The sequence below is a fragment of the Rhopalosiphum maidis genome, chromosome 1, assembly GCF_003676215.2.
Source record: "Rhopalosiphum maidis isolate BTI-1 chromosome 1, ASM367621v3, whole genome shotgun sequence".
Classification (NCBI taxonomy): Eukaryota; Metazoa; Arthropoda; class Insecta; order Hemiptera; family Aphididae; genus Rhopalosiphum; species Rhopalosiphum maidis.
The window spans coordinates 19,449,659-19,471,561 of NC_040877.1; the positions used below are offsets into that span (position 1 = coordinate 19,449,659).

At 24.3% G+C, this 21,903-nt stretch overlaps 1 protein-coding gene across 2 annotated transcripts in view; it reads right to left on the reverse strand.

Annotated features, from left to right (window-relative positions):
• Positions 1 to 21,903, reverse strand: part of LOC113555584 (metabotropic glutamate receptor 2) — a 168,209-nt gene that overhangs the window by 47,802 nt on the left and 98,504 nt on the right. For both annotated transcript variants that reach the window (XR_003405405.1, XM_026960030.1), the window contains exons 6-9: positions 20,390 to 20,539; positions 10,726 to 10,859; positions 8,185 to 8,510; positions 69 to 231 (exon numbers count right to left, since the gene is read on the reverse strand). Coding sequence is in view for 1 of the 2 variants with exons in the window: in XM_026960030.1 (XP_026815831.1) it covers positions 69 to 231; positions 8,185 to 8,510; positions 10,726 to 10,859; positions 20,390 to 20,539 (773 nt within the window). In the remaining variant the exon portion in view is untranslated. The remainder of the gene's footprint in view (positions 1 to 68; positions 232 to 8,184; positions 8,511 to 10,725; positions 10,860 to 20,389; positions 20,540 to 21,903) is intronic.

A 21,903-nucleotide genomic window follows, 5' to 3' on the forward strand; every position in this document is an offset into this window, starting at 1 on the left:
AACAACCGTATCATTACGGGGCCGTTGGAAAAATATCCATCTCAATAATTTACACAAACATAACATACTTGTATCGATATGAGTCCTGTGCAGATGACCAATTGCGATTTTGGTGATATAAATTTAGGACGTTTAACAGTCCGTCGTCCGGCGTTAAATATGCGTGATATGCGATTCGTTTTTGTTAATAATGCAGCATACACAACAGTGAAACAGAACCCAACACCAAATCTAAAACATAATAATTACATAAATAATTAAGTGAATAGTTAGAGTTTATGGATATTTTATCTTATTCTATCAACTGTTTGAATATTTTATTTCATGGTTTTTAAAAAAAATAAACGTACTCTATAGAAATTTAATAATCATATTTATAAAATATAAAACGTGTATATAAGAAACCTTTTAATATAAGATTTAAATTACGTCGCATTTAAAATATCTGAAATATTATACGAACCAGACAAATTAATAAATTTAGTACTTATTTTGAACTTCCAACTATTGTAAAAAAATACCCCATTGAAAAACTTACAACAAGGTGCAATTTCAAATTAAATTGTGTCTTGCTTATAAAAGTTATAATTGTTAGCTACCAAAGAAAAGTTTATATATACTATATTAATAATTTGAATAGTTTTTTTGCTATGCTGTAACAAGAAAGTAAGATAAAGCTGTAGAATATTTAACTAATCTTAATCATAATAATGCATTTTTAAAGAAGGAGTTTCGAATCCTTCAAAACTAGTACAATAACTATATATTATTCGAAACACGGTGTTTTTTAATAATATTAAAGTATTATGTATATATTCTAGTTTAAGGTTAGAACAAAATTAATTAACAGATGAAATTAAAACCTACGTAAATACCGTGATGTTTAATTAAAACTGTCAAAATGACGAAATTGTCATTTTCATTTACTGGGATTATTAATGGAAACTGTTTTATAAACACAGTTGTATAAAACAGTTGAATGTATGACACGAGTAAAATATATTGTGTGTTACTTCTGAAAATTTAAGCAATTTGGTTATTTAAAAATTGTAAGTTATTATTATTATTATTACCAAGATTTGTAGTCAAAAGTTGGATAATTTATTTCTTACCAATACAAGTTATATGTACTACTAATGAGTTATTGTTGAAAACAATTAATGTAAGTTCATATTTTAGAAGAGTACTTACTACTTAAATGATAAGTTATTTATTTGTACACTTCAAAACTTTCTTTCTAATTTTTTTATGCTTTTATATTCATTTATTCGCAAATAATATTATATACTAATGTGGTGATATTATATGTGTGGTACGTCATTACATTAGCATAATGATTGATTAAGTAAATTTATTAAATATTGTATCATTAAAAAATAATATTTTTCGACAATTTTTGTTTCATTGAAAATTAATTAAAAAAATAAAAATAATTATATTAATTATACATTTTAAATAATATAAAAATATTGAAAAACTATCAAAAATATAATTTAATAGTTAGACTTAATAGAAAAATATTTCTATGCAAAAATAAAATATTACCTTATATTAATTGTTTTTTTTTTTTTGTATTAAAACATAAAGCTATTTAGATCACTTATTTAAATACAGAAAATAAACAAACAAATTTTCAGAGTATGTACAGTTTGGTTAGAAGAGAACAATTTTTTTTTTTAAATAGTAATTAATTTTTCAACGGTGTTAATGGACAGTCATTAGGCTGTGATGATCTGTTTTTATCTAATAGTATGAAATATTTAACCCAGTTTGAAGTAAATAGGTATTTGTGTGTTTGTTCGTATAATATTAGTAATATTATGTACGCACGTGTTCCTACGCGGATTATGTCATTGTACCTATATTGTTATTTACATGATATACACTTTTTTTACAAGATATATAAAATGATAATATGAGTACACGACCCTCAACACGTACGATTGATGCCAGTTGATGTATTTATGAATTATATGTGCATAATGTTATTTTGTAATTAATATGACATTTGCTTTTTTCATGAAATAATATTTTACTAATGTATATATTAGACTATTAAATAATAGAAAATTTCAAATTCAATAAATGTTATGAATCTACAATTGTCAGATGATACGAAGAGTAAACATATTGACTTACTGGTAATGAATGTGTGTTAAGTTATTTTATTTATATTAATTGTACAATTACCCATAACTCGCAAACATTGCGCAAACAAAACGTGAATCTTCTTGGATATGTAAACTGTAATTTGTTATAAAAAGTAATTTATTATAATATGTCTCTGAACAAGAGAAATTGGATATTATACTTTAATTCATTTGATCGAAATGCTTTTATACGCATCTACACGAGTATGCAGACTGCAGTTAATCTTGTTGCTTCAACCGTTACATAATTATAAGATATACATTCATCATAATATATAAAATATGTTTCCTTTATTTGAAACTGTGACTACGAGACTTGTAAGAAGGTAAATTCATCATTATTTCTTATTTACCTGAAGTTGTTCGTTGTTATTGAATAATAAAAATCGTTAACGTTCAAAATATAAACAATATATTAATGATTTTTTTCCTTACTAAATCATAAAATATTTTTTCTGGGTCACATGAAACATCTTCAAACATTTAATGAATCAATAGTGATATTCCTTAAATATGATTTAGTGGCCCGCCGTGCGATTTGTCCATTAAATTTTATTGAACTATTAAATCAATTTGTATATAATTCCGTACTTATTTTTAACTTTTATTAGAAACAAACATCTTAATTCGTAAGCATTTGAACAACAAAGTCGAAGAAAAAAAAATCACATACGAAGTGATAAAAATCAAAAATAAACATTATGTATTTATTAACTCTCATTGTGCTTTAAACAAACATTTATTTAAAAATATAAATATAATTTTTATACTACAAATCTGATTTATATTATTTTTATTAAAATTTATGTACACGAAATCGACAAATAATAATAATATTATAATTCTAACAATAATAATTAAATTTTGTTTTTAAGTCATTTTAATAAAATACTAATATTTTCCTTCGGATATATATTTTTAAAATTCTTTTCAAGGAAATGTATACTCGATATAACTAGGCTTTTAAGTAGAGTATACAATATAAATTTAAAGCAAAAAAATACATTAAACTGTCATATTGAAAGATAAAGTACAAATTAAATGAGTTGAATTAGCTTATATTTTTTTTAAATATGAATGTTTATATTCAATGAAGTTTTTATTGAGTTAAGCTTGCTTTTTTCGTAATATTATAATAGCACAAAAATATTTAAATATTTGTTTGTGTAAATGTAAAATTGATAAATGGTTAATATCCATGTATCGTTATTTTAGTTTTTCGACAAAATGATGGATATATAAAATACTACCTAGCTTTATTAATAATGATTGTATTATATATTTTGTGAAGTTGTATTTTTAAATAGTCTTTATAACATAAAAGTAAGAAATATCATTAACAACCGCGTTCAAAAATTATATTTAGAATATCATAAAGTTTATTTTTCATAATTTATAAAATTGTTGCAATTTATTAAACATATATTGTTATTAGACTTAAAAATAATGCGCTAAAATTAGGAGATTTTGGCTGATCCGATTTTAATTTTATAGCAGCTTGAGGTTTTTTTTCATATTGTAAAAAATTTTATCAAGGAATTTTTTATATAAGTTTCTGACATTGTTATGATTAATCAAACTTTCCATATTTTAAACATTTTTCTTTGTGCTTGTCCTGTTGGGTGAAAATTTATATTTAAAAAAAAACGCCTCGATTAAGTACTTGAAGGTATATTCTTAAGGTATTAACAAAACTAAAATCAAATCAAAGTATCAGGATTCTTTGTGTTACAGTGGAAACATTTTTTGGTTCGAATGTGATTTGGTACGCGCTCATATTTTGATTATACCATATGATATTATCCTAGTTTATGACGTATATTGTAAAGAGTTAAGATGTATATCTGTATGTACTATGTTGACAGTCACTTGTGATTGTTGAAATATTAATTTATTAAGTTTCATGTGCCACGATATATTTTATAATAGTAACATGGATTTATTTTATTAAATGTGTATTACATTTTAATAAAATTTAGGATTTTGATTATCTGGACACTCGATACTTAAAATACGAGTAAATGTACAATTTTTTTTCTTTATTATAACTTATACAACATACACATCTATCGGATAAAATGTTTGAAAAATTAATTTTTCTTAATGTCAATAAGTTAATAAAGATTTTATTTATAGTTATGAGTTATGTATAAATAATATGGCTTATGATATAATTTATTAACATGCAATGACGTAGGTATTAGTTATTATGTGTAGTGACGTATTATATAATTTATGATTAAATGTGTTATTTAAACATTTGATAAAAGTTGTAAGTATGTATAATAGTTAATAGAATGTAGTTTTAAATATTAAATATGGAGTATCGTGTATCTTTTATCTAAATATATGCTAATAAATGCTTGTATCATATACCGCGTATCATGTAACATCCATCATAGTTGTTTTATTGAGATACTGCTCAACAGTGTTAGTTATACAACTACAGTTATTATTACTGAACTTTTTTTTTTTTTTTACAAAGCTTTAGCTTCCACTTGTACAATGTACACATACAATTGATTTATAATAATATGATTTTTTCGTAATTTGTAAAAGTTTTTATCTACTCTAATGATTACTGCCGAGATATTTTGATTATCACATACGTCCACCGTCAATGTATGGGACGTACTAACTACTACCAAAACTTTGTAATGATTTTTAGTTTTTTCGTATCAAGTGTAAATATGAAACGTCTCGTGCGATAACGTATATATTATTATTGTACTTGATGAAAAAATCTGAAATATATAACATTTAAATTATTTATTATTATTATTTTTTTTTAATTATAAAGGCTTCAATAATAATAATTTTTAATCTATGATAACGTTTACATACGTAATTCATATTATTATAATAATCATATTATGAATTATAATACTAGACAAAAATATATGATAATTAAAGGTTTTTTTATCTAAATCTATCTGTTTGAAAAATTTTAAAATATTGGAGGTGTTATTTTGATTGAGAGTTTCTTTGAGTGTTGAAGAGTTAGCAGAAGACGTGTAGTTGAATGTTTGGGGCAGTAGATAATTATGTGTGCAATTGAAAGGGGAATTTTGCACACATCGCGCGACGGATCGAGTTCCTCAGCTATTAAATAGAAGTGTGTAAGATGGGAGTGGCCGATTTTGGCTGTGTTAATATCTATTTGTTCAAAATATTTAAATTTCTGATCTATATTTTATGTAAAGCGGCAACAACGCAATATCAAAAATATCATAGTCGTGTTATGTATAAAGTAATAGCTAGTTTACACTGAATTTGAATTGCGGTCAATATTCACCGAATGTTATTTTTAAATGTTAATAATCATTGGTGTATGACCGTGTAGTAAATTTTGATAACATTCAATAAAACTTTTGTATATGTTATTAGACATACATATAGTGTCATACACCTTAACACATATATTATGATCCAGCATTACTCTGGAAATCATAGAGTTATTTTAACTCATTTTTCTCACTTATTCACTCCAGTATACAAGTTAATTATGTATTTTTGTAAAATTTAAAATTTTTCCGGATGTTTGTTTGTAGATTGTTAGGGAATGGAATTAATTTAAATTATACGTATTACGTATTGTAAATTAGCCACGTATTTAGAGGTAGAGGAGGGTTAGTTAGTTAGTAGCTTTTAGATTTTAAGATAAAATTAAATGTAAACATAAATTAATTACCTACTTAAGCTAATTTTGTTTTTATTTATTAAACAGTAACATGAAATACCGAACCTTTAATATTATGTATCATTAATCAGGTTAGAATTGAAAAACTGAACTACGTTCAACAAAGTGACGTGTATATTTTAGTAAAAAATGTAATGATTGCTTAACTGGGAAGCATAACAAAGTCATCAGAAACCGGGTAGACTCATAATAATAAATGTTATGTTATACTTTGATACGAGTACTTATATTTTTACGACTGATAATAATAATTTATCACTAATAAAGTAACAAATGATATTTTTTCTTTGAAATTAATTATTTTTTATGTGAATACAAGACTCTTAAGTTTTTGAAAAAAATATGTTTTTATAATTTAAGCATTTAAGTATTTTACATATTTCAGTTGTTAGTATAAATATTATGTATTATATTTAATCTGTTACATAAGATGTAATTTGGGTTTATTGTGTTAATTGATACGTACATAAAAAAATATGTATTCAGTATTTGTTTGAAAAAAATAATTGTTGGATTTAAAGAGGAATTTGTAATATTATAGCTACCTTAATAAATCATTATTTTTAGGAATCAACAATAAAATATTTGAGTTGTATGTAAAGATAAAACAATTATAACTTTTTAAAAATCATGTTTATTGTTGTTATCCTAAGTTAATAATCAGCTAATATTTTAAACATGTAAAAAATTGATTTTTTTTTTATTAATTTCGATAAAATGTTCTAAATTACCCACCTTATTTTAACCAAACTATATCTGTTATAAATCATACACTTTTTTATTACTTTGATGATATCGACTTTTAAAGATTTAGATTATTTTAAAAACATTTTTTTTTTTGATACTCCTATATTATATATAATATTTTTAAGATTTTACGTCGAATGTCAATATAATATTATACTTAAACTCACACATATAAAAAGTAAATATAAATATAAATGTTATTAATATAAAAAAATACCTAATTTATAATTATACTACCAGTAAAAACAACTTGCATACCTAATGCAAATAAATATGTTAAAAACAATACTTTTTTAAAAAGCTGAAGACGTTTTAAGAACTCTTTTTTTCTCGTAAATATATGTTTAACTAATTAGACAAAGAAAATGTAATTATTTAAAATAAGTAATGATAAGAAGACATAATTATAAGTACATGATGATATAAAATATAGAATAAAATTTAAAGCTATAAATAATAATATAATGAGTTAGGTATATTTTAATTGTTATCCATAGTTTCTTATGTTTTGATATAATGTGGAGAGTTTAAATCAAAAAAAATGTATGAACTAATAATTTTGTATATTCAATTTTTAAACACTTAATACTTTGTGTATAGTAGTAAAAATAACACACCAACAATTGCATGCTTTCTATTTAATTGTTAATTAAAAAATCTGTAGAGGTATGACTTTTGTGTTTATATTTTTTTTTGTCCTTGAGTCTTTTTTTTTTTTAATTTTGTTATGCATACCAATTGTTTCAGAGCATTTCAAAAAGTTTTCAATTAATACAATAACTCTATCATTATGATATGTTCTTAAAAAAAAAAAAAAAAAACTAGAATATTAATTTAATACTGTCATACACTAATAATTGATATACCTGATTGATTAACATAATATTAACGCTGCTTAATCGTTCAATATATAAAAACAAAAAAATTACATGAAAAATATACAAGTGTATGCACTTATAAAGCACAATTTAATTCTGATCATGGAAATTAAAAATATAAATAACAAAAAAATTTATTGTTAATTTCTTATGAAATCTTATAATTAGTATGTAATCTAAATTTCAATATCGTATGGTAATTCCTAATTAATGTTATGTTTTCATAATGCTGCTCCTAATCATCATACGATTATTTATTATTTTCAAATAGAAAATTGTATCGAATTGTATTGTAAATTAATTTTTTTTTTTTATTTACGACTATTATAATGTGATATATTTATGTGAATAACATGCTATTTTTTTAAATTTAGTTTTAAAGGTAAGGGTTTTTTTTTAATATTCATTATAATACCCATGCATTTTTTGTTAAAGTTTTAAATAACAATTACTCAGTAAAGTTAGGGTAAAAATGTATGACAGAAATGCTTTTAAAAAAAATAAGTATGATAAAGCTGCTATCTTCTTAAATGTAAATCAATATTTAAATTTTTAAACTCAGACATAGAAGACGTCCGAAAAAATATTGTGCTCCACGATAACACGTTGATTACATTTTGGATATAATATATGGTATGCTTAAACTAAGATATTATAAAAGTGTTGGTTGAGATGGATTTAAATTCGCTCTTAATGATATTGGACTTACCTTTGTACTGCGCATACGATGTCAGTGGGTTTGAGAACGAGCACAAACGTGATGAGATAGCACAGCAGTATGCCGGACAAAAGTACGTACGAAACTTCCCTGCCAGCGGCCTTCACGATCGGTGTATGATTGTGTTTGATAAACACGGAAACCACTAACAAAGTGATGGCAATACCTGCCACTGACAGTGTCATCGCCCCGATAGCCCAACTGCTCCCGATCTGTAAAAATGCTTCCGGGATTTCCAAACAGCGTTGACGATTACTGTCGGGTAACGTGCCTTCGAGACAGACTTCGCATCTGGTGTCGTCAGTGGGTGAACGGATCTAGAAAGAAAGTCACGTATATTATTATCACACTTTGGATCAATGTGAGCACTGACACAAGTATATAATAGGTATAACTATTTGATAGAATTAATTGCTACATTGCTTGACCGTTACCTATTTAATTAAAACAATCGTTTCAGATTTAGTACGTTAGAACTTAATGATATATATTATGTATTATGTGTACATATATCCATATTTAATTGTAAAACAATGTTTTAGATTCTGAACGAAGTGAGGAATGTATTGATTTTACAATTATGATGTATGTTTTTTTTTGTAACATCCTTGTTAGATAATACAAATATATTTTGAGAATATACTAAAATGAGAACAAAATAAAAATAATTTTAGAGCTATAATTATAAAATAAATGTACGTTTATGGTTTTATAATATGAATATCAAAATATTTATAATAAGTGTCTATTTAAATTTTAATATAGATTATATTTATACATATACATAAGATATATTCCTCTATTAGTTATTATTCATCTAGATAAATATTTTGTTATCTTGTAACTAATCTCATCACATTTATAAACGAATATAATTTATAAAGTGTTTATAAATTTTCTAAATCGTTGTCTCTTAACAATATATACTTCTTAACTTCAGAGTTTGGAGTGAATGGAAATGCAAATAAAATAATATGTATTTATTTCAATAATAAATATTTTTCAGCTAGCTACAAAATTCCTGTTTTTAATTGATTTAGTGTAATGATTCATATTTTAGTTAGTAAATATATGTTTATCCCTATGGATTCCTTCGCATGTAAATACATAGTTAAATTATACTGTACAAAAGATTAACGGGAAAATTTACATCACTCAATGGATTCTTCTTACTGAAACTGTAAATATGAAATTATTAAATGTATTACAGACTATTTGCAAAATTATTGAACGTTCGGGTTATAATTACAGTTAATATTTATGTTTTTCGACATTTCGATAAATGAGGTAGTCATGTCATAAAGGATTTTAATTGTTGAAACTCTGTGTATTAACGCGTTCGGAAGAATTAAAAAATATTTTTGTCATAATTTATTTTCAGTTTGAAATATTTATAGATTTTTGTTAAATAGCCGCTTTGCGATAACATAGTACAATAATGTAAAATATTTGTTTCTGATGGTAGCATATAATTTTTAACGATACAATTTATGGCAATGAAATAATATAGAAAATAACAAGCTATAAACATATAGTATTTTTCAGCGTCGTTATATTATTATGTTTGCAGTCATTATTGCCGGATACTTTACAGATCAATAACAATTAATTTATGAAAATAGATTGGATTATATTTTTAGCGTTATAGTAAAGTAGGTATAAAAGAGTAAGTGACGCTATTTGTAAACTTGAATGTGTTAGATATAAAAATATATAAACTACACTTAGAAGTTGAATATTATAAAAGAAGTAACTGTTAATTTAAACAAAATATATTGCACAGGAGCGTATAATAAGTCGGTTGAATAAAGTTTCAGATATCAAAAGAATAATCTTCTGAAAAAATGTGATGTTATTATAGCTTCATAAAATGTTGATTTAATTTAATCCTTAAAGATATAGCTTACAGGTATAATAATTATGTAGATCATTATAAAGATTAAATCAAAATTAAACTAAAATTGTGAAGATTTTGTTCCCATATCGATATTGTCAAATAAAAAAAATAACATTTAATATTGACCTCAATCAATATACTATTTAAGTCGAAAAGCATTAATATTATTAGGTAGACATAATCGTCCAATAGCCCTACAAAAAAACTATGTACAGTTGAATCACTGTTCGACATTTTGTTTCAGAGCAATACAATTTATTTTACAAACAATAGGTGAAAAAAAAACATATATGCATCGTGAAAAATCTATGTAGAATATTAAAATAAAAAACCTGAAAAAAAACTAAATTAAAATGTTCAATTATTTGCGTAGGCAGAGTTAAAAAATACGATATCCTCACATGAGATTTAAAAAAAAAAAATAAAACAACAAAATATAAGCGTACCAAATATTGGCATTTATGCTGAAACTATGTTATAAGAACGAAAATGAATAAGCAGCGTTATTCCTAAAACTTGATATCTGTTTTTATGCGTAATGCAATGTCTACGGTTTTCGAATACATCAACTAATGAGTTATGGAAATGGTATCGGGTTATTGTTTATTTTTCCTTTATTAAAAACAATGTCTTGCCTGGTATTGTGTGCAGTTGAAACAGTGCCAGCAGCATTTTTCGCCCTCCAGATACTGCTTAGCTTGGCCTTTTTGGCACGGCAAGCTGCAAACGGATTCCGGTGGATTTGATGAGTCTGTTTTGAACCGCATCTCTTTGGACACCAATACAATACACATTCAAAAACAATGTATCAAATCGTTATTATTAGCTTACATTATAAACTACTATTTGACGGTAAATAGTACACGGAATGATGATTGGTCAGTCAGATTTTGAATTTTGTTGAAAGACAAATAAATTATTCAAAGAAAATAAATAACAATCAAATTTTGCAAAAAATAATTATATTTATTTTTTTTAAACGTTTTTTACATTTTATTTTTTATCCTAGTTGGAAATATAAAATTTAATTTAATTTTTTTATTAAATACTTTTCCGATAAATTTGATTTTATATTGATCTAACTTATACAATGTACGAGCGCTTACGGCAAAATGCAAAGATGGGTTGAACGGCATTAGATAATATATATATTTTTTTTATATTTGATAAATCCCCTAATGTATCCATATGTATAAAGATTCAACAACATTTCTAAAAAATATTCTGCGTTAGGGCATGGCATTATAAATATGAGTTACTAATAAACTATCCACTTATAAATACCCGTGATATTATACAAAGTAATAAGTTTATTTTTGTTGTACAACTTTTTCAAATTATCAAAAAATATTAAATCGTATACACTTAACTAACACTGCATTATAAAAATTATTAAAACTGCAATTAATTAATAAATAAACAATAGTAGATGGCCGACGAGTGTTAAATAATACTACTAATAATAATAATTTTGTTATCAAAATATGGATTTTGAGGAAACCTGTATGTACGTTTCATTGAAATTGTTCGTCTTGAATAGAAATGACGTGTTCTTTGTTCAAATGTGAAATGTATAATAGCTTTATTTATTGTGCAAATAATTTGTGGGCAATATACTTAAATATAATTATTGCTCTACAGTAAATTGTCTTTTCTACACGAGTAAACAGATACATAAAGATAAAAATATTATAATATATAATTTTTTATTTCACCAAAACGATATGAATATAAACGAATGATTTATCTTCAAACGTATGAATAATATTCATACATTTATGTTTGTATTTTGTTATTTTGAAATAATTATATTGAAGTTCTATTTTAATTATTCTGAGGATTTGGGTTGTATTTTCTACTTTGAAAGTTGACAAGAAACAAGAAACTAATAATTATTTACGCGTTATACCTATTTGGATTAATCTATGAAATGTCAAATTTGTAACATTTTAAATCGATTTTCATTGAAGGTATAAAATAATTATACAATACGATATTTTATAAGCAATACTATTACAATATATTATTGTAGTCACACTTATATGACGTTTAATGTGCATATTATCACAGAGTTGTGTATTCGTTAAAATTATGTCAGAATGACTGAAAATAAAGTGTCTACATATTTTAAAAACAAACCACCTCCGATACAGTGTACTAAATGCGTGCACAATTTGAAGAGAAAGTTCTGGAATGCACACGCAAGAGTTAAGTTAAGACATATGCCTAATATATATATACGTATATATTACGTTTATTTATTTGTATAAAATACTCATAATATTTATAAAATGCAATACCACCCGACCTAAATAATGAAAATAATAACAGCTTATACAGTTATTGTGTTTTTGGTTAATGTCCCGATAAAAATAAAATGTCAAGTCATTATAACAATGTGAGTACAAATCTATCGCTACCGTTTTATCCATACTACACTGTAGTATAGATAAAACTATAGCGATGTAAACATTACCATTAAATGTCACAGCTAAAATGCTAAATAACGCTAACCTAGGTTAGGTACACGTTTAATATTTATTGTTCATTATGATTTATTTATGATAAATAATGATTCAATAAAATTACATTGGTTGTTCTTATTTCTCATTTTTATCAATGTTTAATGTTATTCATAACTTAGTAACCTAAAACGTAGTAACTATAAGTATTTATTGCATTCATTTTGTATACGTCTTGAATTATTAACTAGGTGTATAGGATATTTGTAATTATTTTAATAATTTTTCATTAAAATTAATAACATAATCAATCAGTACAGATAATTATTAATAATAATTTGTTTTTGTAAAATTGTATAATAAATATTCCTCAATTTTATCTAAAGTAAATTATTTAAACAACAATATTTATAGTTTATTTGAAATAATATCAAATTTATATAAAAAAAAATCATTCAAAGAAAACTATAAAATATATTATTGAATATACATATTTCAAGTTGAATTATAAATTTAATTTATGTATGCAAAATGTAAACACAATACATAAAAAATATTTGGTACTGAACAATAACGACTAACCATAAAAGTATATAATTACAACGATCTGGAAAAAAATACATATATATTTATAAATTCATTTATCGGCTTATCGCTTTACTCACAAAATCTAAAAATCCCAAACACTATTGCTTATTAAATACACACATTTGGAAATGTTTACAAAAAACCAAAAACTTTTGATTTTTTCTGACACAGATAAAACTTCTAACATTTCTTAGAAAAAAAAATATTTTAAAAATATTTGGATTTTGTTGATAAACATAGTTTCTGTTTTGTTTTAATTTTGTGTTTATGTTTGGACCTGGTATTAGATGTTTACTCAGTAAAATAACTTAGGTGTCAAAAAACATTTTTCAGTAATTATAGTTATTACTTAAATCACTAGCCATTATTCATTACATTTTAATAACCTATATTTAACTACGAATTTACAATATACTTTTCAAATGTTTTGTTTTAAATATTTTTCTAACGATTATCAAAAGTACTATTGGATATTTATTTAGTATTCACCTATTTAATAAAACTTTTTCTTTATTATACTTGTTTTTATATTATTTTAATTATGCTTGTTCTATTTTTCAAATCTAAAAAAAATATATATTTATTCAATTGTTTGACCAAACACATTTTAAATACCATTATAATATATATTGAAATTATAAAATATTAATTAATAAAAGTGACATCAGCTAGATTTTGCTTTTATTTATTTTTTGCCTGACTGCCGACTACATTAGAGGTGTTTTAAATTATTTATTTGATGCAATTTTAAACCATGAATAATATATATTTAGGTATGAGTATTCATTAAAAAATATAAACAAACTCATAGAATAAACATACGTACACGACAGTGATTGCATTTATAGATTTCGATTTATAGTGTTGTGGTTTATTTGAGCGGATGATTTATTTTATAAATAAATCAAAAACATTTTATCGCTAGATATTATTATAATGCAAGCGACTAGTTGAGAGACATAAGTAAAACGAAAACAAAAAATATATTAAAAAATAACTTTTATTTGTCACAGAACATTTTAACTGGAAGTCTGGAACAACAATGGTAATAACCCAGACTCAATAATGCCGATGTGTTTATTTATGTTTGCTTTCGAATTCCTGCGTATGACAGTGGAGGTTGGGTTAAATAATTATCTATTAAATTAGCGCTTACACGTTTCGAGTACAGTATGATGTATTAGAGTGTCAATACGGTTGAGTGACCGATTACGTTTTTGATACTGACTTCATACCTATCCGAATCAATGGTAAATAATTGTTATTCAGTGTCAATCTATCCGTAAAAACCTCACACCAACTGAATTCTGTTCAAAACGTTCTAGATTACACTATAGAGTTTCAATACCTATTTTTGACTCGCCTTGTGTATTAAAATAATATAGTCTATCCACTGCGTTACCGTTATTTTATTTATAAGCACTTCATTAAGGTTTTCAATATTTTGTTATAAAATTTAAGGATAAACATTGATGACAAGAATTAAAATAGACTATATTATTGTTTTATAAACAAAAATATATTTATTTATATCAAATATTTCAATAGCACGTTTTAAAAACTATCGAGTTCCTGCACTCTACAATTCAATGCTTTTAATAAATTTTCAACTTTTATTTCATATTATTATTATTGCCAAATACTATTTATTTTACTGAATTGTTAAATTCAGAATAATATAATTACTAAGAAAAATATAAATATAAACATGTTAGGTACATTATTAAAACGGGTAGCATAATATATAGAGAACTTCTATTTTGGAATATGAAGTAATTTACTAGTTATGAGTTATTTATCTATCATTATTTATTCACAAAGTAAAATAACATAGGAACTCGACGAAAAAGTATTTACAAGTACACTCAATAGAATACTAAAGAATTACAGACGAAAACATTGTGTACAAATCAACTTGTAAAAAAATTTAATTTTGTAATATTATAAGGTATGTCTTGAATAAAACATATGATCTTAATCACATAAAACATAAAGTTTGATTTATTCTTAAAGTTTATCATGTTTAAATTTGTTTACTTAATTATATTTCTGAGAGGTATGTACATTATAAAGAAAATTATTCAATATATTTACATAATGCAATAAATAAACTATGTTCATAATAGCGATGGTCTTTTAAATATTTAACTACGATAACATATAAGATAATTTAGTATTTTAAAATTGAAAACATAATAATAGAATTAACATTTATAAAATAAATACAAAAAAATATTAAAAATGATTAATGTATATGGTTTTTTTGCTATAGTTATCCCCAATAAATAATAACTGCGGAAACTAAGCACATTTCTCAAAGATTGAATCTGGGGTTCGTTTTAGACGTGTTAGCTGTTGTTTTTTTTTTCATGTTTAATATAATCAATTATTAATTATTAAGTCTTTACAATTAGACATAGTTAATTATTCGATAAATATATCCAATGTCGAATACACACGTAGAAAGAGTTGTTGAGAATTTAAGATTAACTTGATGGTATATTTAATTAATTATAACTTATACATGTGACTTATTTATTCATTATTTATAACTAATAAAGTTTTAAAAATACGCAGAAAATCGTTAAAGTATTCGTTACAATTTTTTTAGTATCTATAAATAGATTAAATTGGGAAGATCAACTATTTCTGTTTTGTATACATCCTAATGCATTAGGAACCTTGAAACAATGAGCCACTAATTTAATTATAAATTATAGTTTTTTCTTAATTCATTTTTTTTATCATTTAACATTATGATTACCCAGTGCGACCGAAGACTGAACTCACACTGACACGTTTTCATTAAAAAAAGTGACCTCAATTTACTTTCCATTCAAGACCATAGATAACATTTTTCTAACAGCCCATTATTTTTCCAGTTATCTCGTTATTTAACATTTAATATAGAAGTGAATGAGAATTCTGACTGAATACTTCAAAAATAGCGTTCATACAATTTTCAAGTTTTGTCTTTATATAAATAAATAAACTCAAGTTAAAGGATTCCATCTTAGTACTATTTAAAAAAACAATAAAATAGATCAAACAGCTAGAGGGCTCAAGTAATATTATTTGAAATTAATTATTATTTTCTTGTTTTCTCAAATCTGACGAAAACCAATCGACGAGCATTAAATAAACAAATTAAAATAGATTAATGTGATTCAAGTGTGCCGTCTTCGTTTAACCCTCGTAGAACATAGCAAATCTCATATTCGTATATTCAAAGAAATATTCTTTGTATTTTGTTTTTAGGAGAATACACTATTTTATTAGAGAAAAGAAATAGAATAGCATCCTGTCCTTTGAAATTTAGTATTATTATTTATTATTATTTTTTTAATTATGTGTTTTATTTTTGTGATATACGCCGCATTTGTATTACACACAAAATGCAAAATGTGATAGATGTTTCGAGGAAATTGAAACGCAATTTAGTACTTGAAAATGTAATTTTATGCGAAGGATGATCAAAGATGGTAAAATTGTATATATATATATATATATATATCATTAAATTAATGCTTCAGACAACGAGCGATATTGTCACGTAGTACTCAACAATTGTGAATATTATGATTTGGTAACCGTATTATTATGACCGCTGGGAATTTCGTTCCCATATGGTTACTAATACTATTATTGATTTTATAAAATATAAAAAACTGACAATTTTCTGAATTTTTTGAAGCTTCCATATAGGTTTCATTTGTCTTTAATAAAATAAGATTTAATTAATTTTGAATATTTAATTTTAAATCCATATACAAGTATATGAAAACTGATAGTATATTATTTTACTACATAGAATCTAGAAAATTACTTTTTTATGTTTTTTATACGTATATATGCTCGAAAATAGAAAATAGTTTTTGTTTTAAAAGTAAACATAAAAATAAAACAGTTATAAATTTAAGTATTTTATATATTTTATAGCTATTTATAATTACACCAAAATAACTACCTACACATAAAATTATTACTGTATGATGGAGTAAACTGAGTGTGATTTTTTAAAAAAAAAATCATGTTCACAAATCACCATTTTTTTACGGATTTTGTTCAAATTCCTCTAAATGGTAAACACAACATTTATTTAAAGTATTTTATCTATACTAGAATTGTGTTAGCATTATATTCATGTAATTAACCCTTTTTTTTTAGAAAAAATTACCTACCTGATCATTTTTTTTTCTACCATTTAGTACCGACAATACAACTATAATGGGCAGAAAGCAAACAAAAAATAATGTCCTTGACGAATAGTTCAAGTTGAACTAAACAATGAAATCAATAAAATTTGAATTTATACATTATAATTATAATATATTTGATCTTAGTTTGTTCGACATAGGATCTAAAGACTAGTTAATTACAAATAATACAAAAATAATTATAATTTAAACATGGCCATTAATCGCTTTACAATTATTATTATTATTCTACTGCAGTGACAACAAATTATAAATGGCTGGGGCCAATGCCATATTTCAAGAGGAATGGTTTGCCATTTGCATATTATATTTATAATGAATGTATGCAAAACATACCTATATTTATTTGCATTTATAATGCCAGTAGCAGGATATCTTTGGCGACTTAATGTATAATAGTCACTTGTACGTTTAATTATATAATCGTATAGGTCAGACGTAAATCTGTTATTGCTACATGTAAGCCTCAATAAAAAATAAGTCAATCTCATCAAACCATAAGTTGAAGTTATTTCATGATACGTATATGTATATTGTATATGTGAAAACACTAAAAACACATTTAACCGAATGGCGAACACTAAAATGAGACTATAGAACATTCAATATAACTCTAATAGCTATTTAAGCTATTTAATGTTTAAACATTACATTCGGAATCCAATACACGTTAGCGAGTAAATTATTAATGTATGAGTAAAACGTATCTGTGTATTCTGTGTGTTAAAATATTCTATAAAAATTATTTTCATTATATAATAATAAAATATTCTAAAAACGCACATGTTAAAACAATCATGATTTACATAAAAAATCTTAGGAACTCGCTTGTTCCATTAAAATAAAAATACCAATTACATAATGAATTTCTATAGCGCTAAGTACCTATTGTAATAAACAACCAATTTTTAATTAGATATTTGTAAAAACTAAAGACTTACTCATATTTTTAGCTAAATAATTTTCAATAATTAAGTTGAATTTTATAAAATTATAATTAAAGTTATAAATAATTTACATTACTTAAAAAAAGTCTAAAACAAAATTTAATAAAAAATAAAAACGTCTCATTTTATTTTTTTAAACCAATATTATGTACTGAATTCAGCGAACTTATTATGTTGTTTATAACAATTAAAATCATAAACTCATATAAAATGAGTTGGGTTATTTTTATTTATTACTCTGATCGGCCACATTTTTAGTTTTAATCCTTTTATAAATTTAATCTTTAGTAAAAAAGATAAACTTTTTATATTGATTGAATATATATATATATACATATAATATAATAAAATAAATATAATCTATATACCTAACAATATAAAATAATAGAAAAACTTTGTCAAAACTTTACACTTTTATTTTATTATCTTATAAACAACAATTTATGTTTAATGATCATATTGTAATTTGGCTTTGTCTGGTCGAAAAATTTACGATCCACAAAATAGTCCCGTAATAAGAAATTTATCACAGATAAATTGCAGGTAAAACAACTAAACTGTTTACGATTATATCGAAGCGAAACAAATAGAATATTTACATCATGGGTAAAGATTATACATGATACCCTGAACTCAGAATAACTATATACAGGGTTATTACTTATTAGCCAATCATGCTTACACCCGTTGTCTTTATTAATAATGTATTTATTTAAATTCAAATGCTTAAATCCTTAAAATATACTTAAGGGCAATATTTTAAATTTCATGGATTTTTTGTTACAACTTTTTTTTTACTAAAGAGAATCAAAATGTTGTCTTATCTAAATCAAAATTTAATCGAGTATATTTGAGTTACTTAACTTTATGTGCTAAGGATAATAGGTTCATAATAATAGGCTTACTATATCATATAAGGACTAAGGGCAATGGTTATTTGAAAACTTTAGTAATTGATATTAATCTATCAACATTTTATAATCTGTAAAAATTCTTGAACACAATAATTAGATCCGATAAAACAACAAGGATTTTATTTAAGTAGATCTACATGAGTGACGCTTAACCATTTTGGAACAAGTTTTGGGAGATGTGGCCACATGATACACAAATGGGTACTAACTACTAAAAGCATCTGCAGCTTATAAATGTGGCTGTTTGTCACGAATAGTGTCCAATGACCTCTATACACGTATAATGGCAAATCACTAATCAGTAGAATGGACAATGGACCTAAAAAATTCGCTTTAAACTGTACACCTCCGCCGTCGTCTTGATAATTGTATTGATTCTTTTCACGTGAATATTATAATCTCATTTTCTAATTATATTATTTTAGTTTTATGTTTTTATATATGTTTTTTTTTTTTTAAAGTATTAAATTCAGAATTAATTTTCATACATGAGCTATATTAAATACTATAGATCCTACATCACATGTAATATATATTTTTATAAACCATTTTTAAGAATTATTATCCCTATAAGATAGTATATTTGGTAGACGGAATATGTACAATATTCGAATTATTGCCTATTGGCATATCAAAAATTTAGATTTATAAATGATAATCATACTTATTCAAAATTAAGTGTAATAACAATTATACATGTATTTAGTTATTCAAATTGTATGACTTTAAGTAAATAAAAAAGTAGTACACCATCAATAAACATTAATAACGAATGAATTCTTGAAATTTAATATTATATTGTATGATATTTTGCACTTATTATTCTTCTGTTGTAAAATGCATTCCAGTAGTGTGTTTTTATGCCAACATGTATATCGTATAAAACACATGTCACGTGCACATAAGAATACTTGAAATATTATTTTGCATAAGATCTATGTATAATAGTAATAATAATAATAATAATAAAACAATAATAAACGCCTTCACGACCTACAGCTGGTGTAAATAATAATATAAACTATGTGTACTGTAGACCATTAATCATTATTACCGTCGTTATTATATCGAAATGGTTACATAACAGAGTTGGTTAAGACAACAAATTCCACATTCATAGAGCTTTTACGGTTTATAAAGTATACGTACTATTATGGTATAAAACACTCACCGGACATGTTGAGATTGAGTTTGCCGTCCGAGTACACACCGACTTTGATCCATTTAAAAACGCCTGGCTCTACCTGTTTGAAGTGAATGATGTTATAACGGGCAGGTCCGTCCCCGTTGTCATCGAAGTGAAAATTATCGCCCGTGAGACCTGAAACATGTGTATAAGAACAAACAGTTATTATTGTAGAAATCTTTGCTTGTAAGATCTGTGAGTGGTTTAACCAAAACTTAACTTTAACTACAGAAATAAATATTATGCATGAAACGAATCGATCTCGGAAAAAAGAATATATATACATTAATGCACTACTTCAGTTGATTGGTAGAAAGTATTTCACGAAAACGAATTGCTACAAAAAAACAAAAGGAGTCTACCGAGAACATAATATTATTACATACGAGAATACTATGTTTTATGTGGTAAGTAGAAAAAAATAAAATAAAACGGCGATATTCGACAAGTAAACTTTTTTCTTGAAATTAAAACCACTAGGACTTTTGTGTGTTTTTTTTTTATTATTTAACAAAAACAATCGGTGAATAACCTAATAAGGTACATACATGCAGTAATTTAACCTTTTACCTTATTTATTCCATTTTAATTAAAATAAATTCAGGTTTTTTTTTAGGTTTTCCATTCATTCTTAATAATTTATTCATAGAAAAATTAATTTAATTTTTTTTAATCAAAATTGTAATGCATAATTTTGTCCAAAAAACGTTAATACTATTATCATCGGACGAGTTAAATCAATTTAAATTATAAATGTATTAGCTATTTAAGTTAGGTACTTAAAAAGTTAAGACTATTATTAATATCTGGTAAGTAATTAAAATAAATGGAGAGAAATACTTATATTATGCTTTATGTGTTTCATTATAGTACTATGAGTATTAATAAATTAATTGACGAGATTGTTATATCGATGTACTCTGAGATAATCTTATAATATAGTGTTATGACATGTTTAAGAAAATTATATTTTTACTTATATTATATTGTTATTTATTCAAGTAAAATTTTTATCTGTTAATTTAGCTGTAAAACGTTTTTAAATATTTTTATGAAAAATATAATTTTAATTTCCTTATATTTCCTAAGATATTGCGTGACTCGCAATACAATAACCATCTTATATATTTATAAATCATAATATTCGAACTGTACATCCGTGATATTGTGAACATGATACTATGGCGAAAGTTTCAAATTGCTTTTTGAAAATAATGTGGTACCTACGTATGTGATTTGAGTAAAATATTTTTGACGAATTTGCCACTTTTTGCACATATTACATCGATGATGTTTAGGTGGCACAAAGCGTCGGAAACTTCTGAAGGTGTTTGAAGATATCTTCGAGATTATTTCCATGATTAAGGTTATCGTTAATTATTGGATTTGAGTAGTTAACATTGTAGTAACTTACTGGCAAGTCTGGAATATAGGCATCTGTAGTACATTACTGATACGTCGGATACGAGAGAGATATTATTATATTATTTATTTAAAAA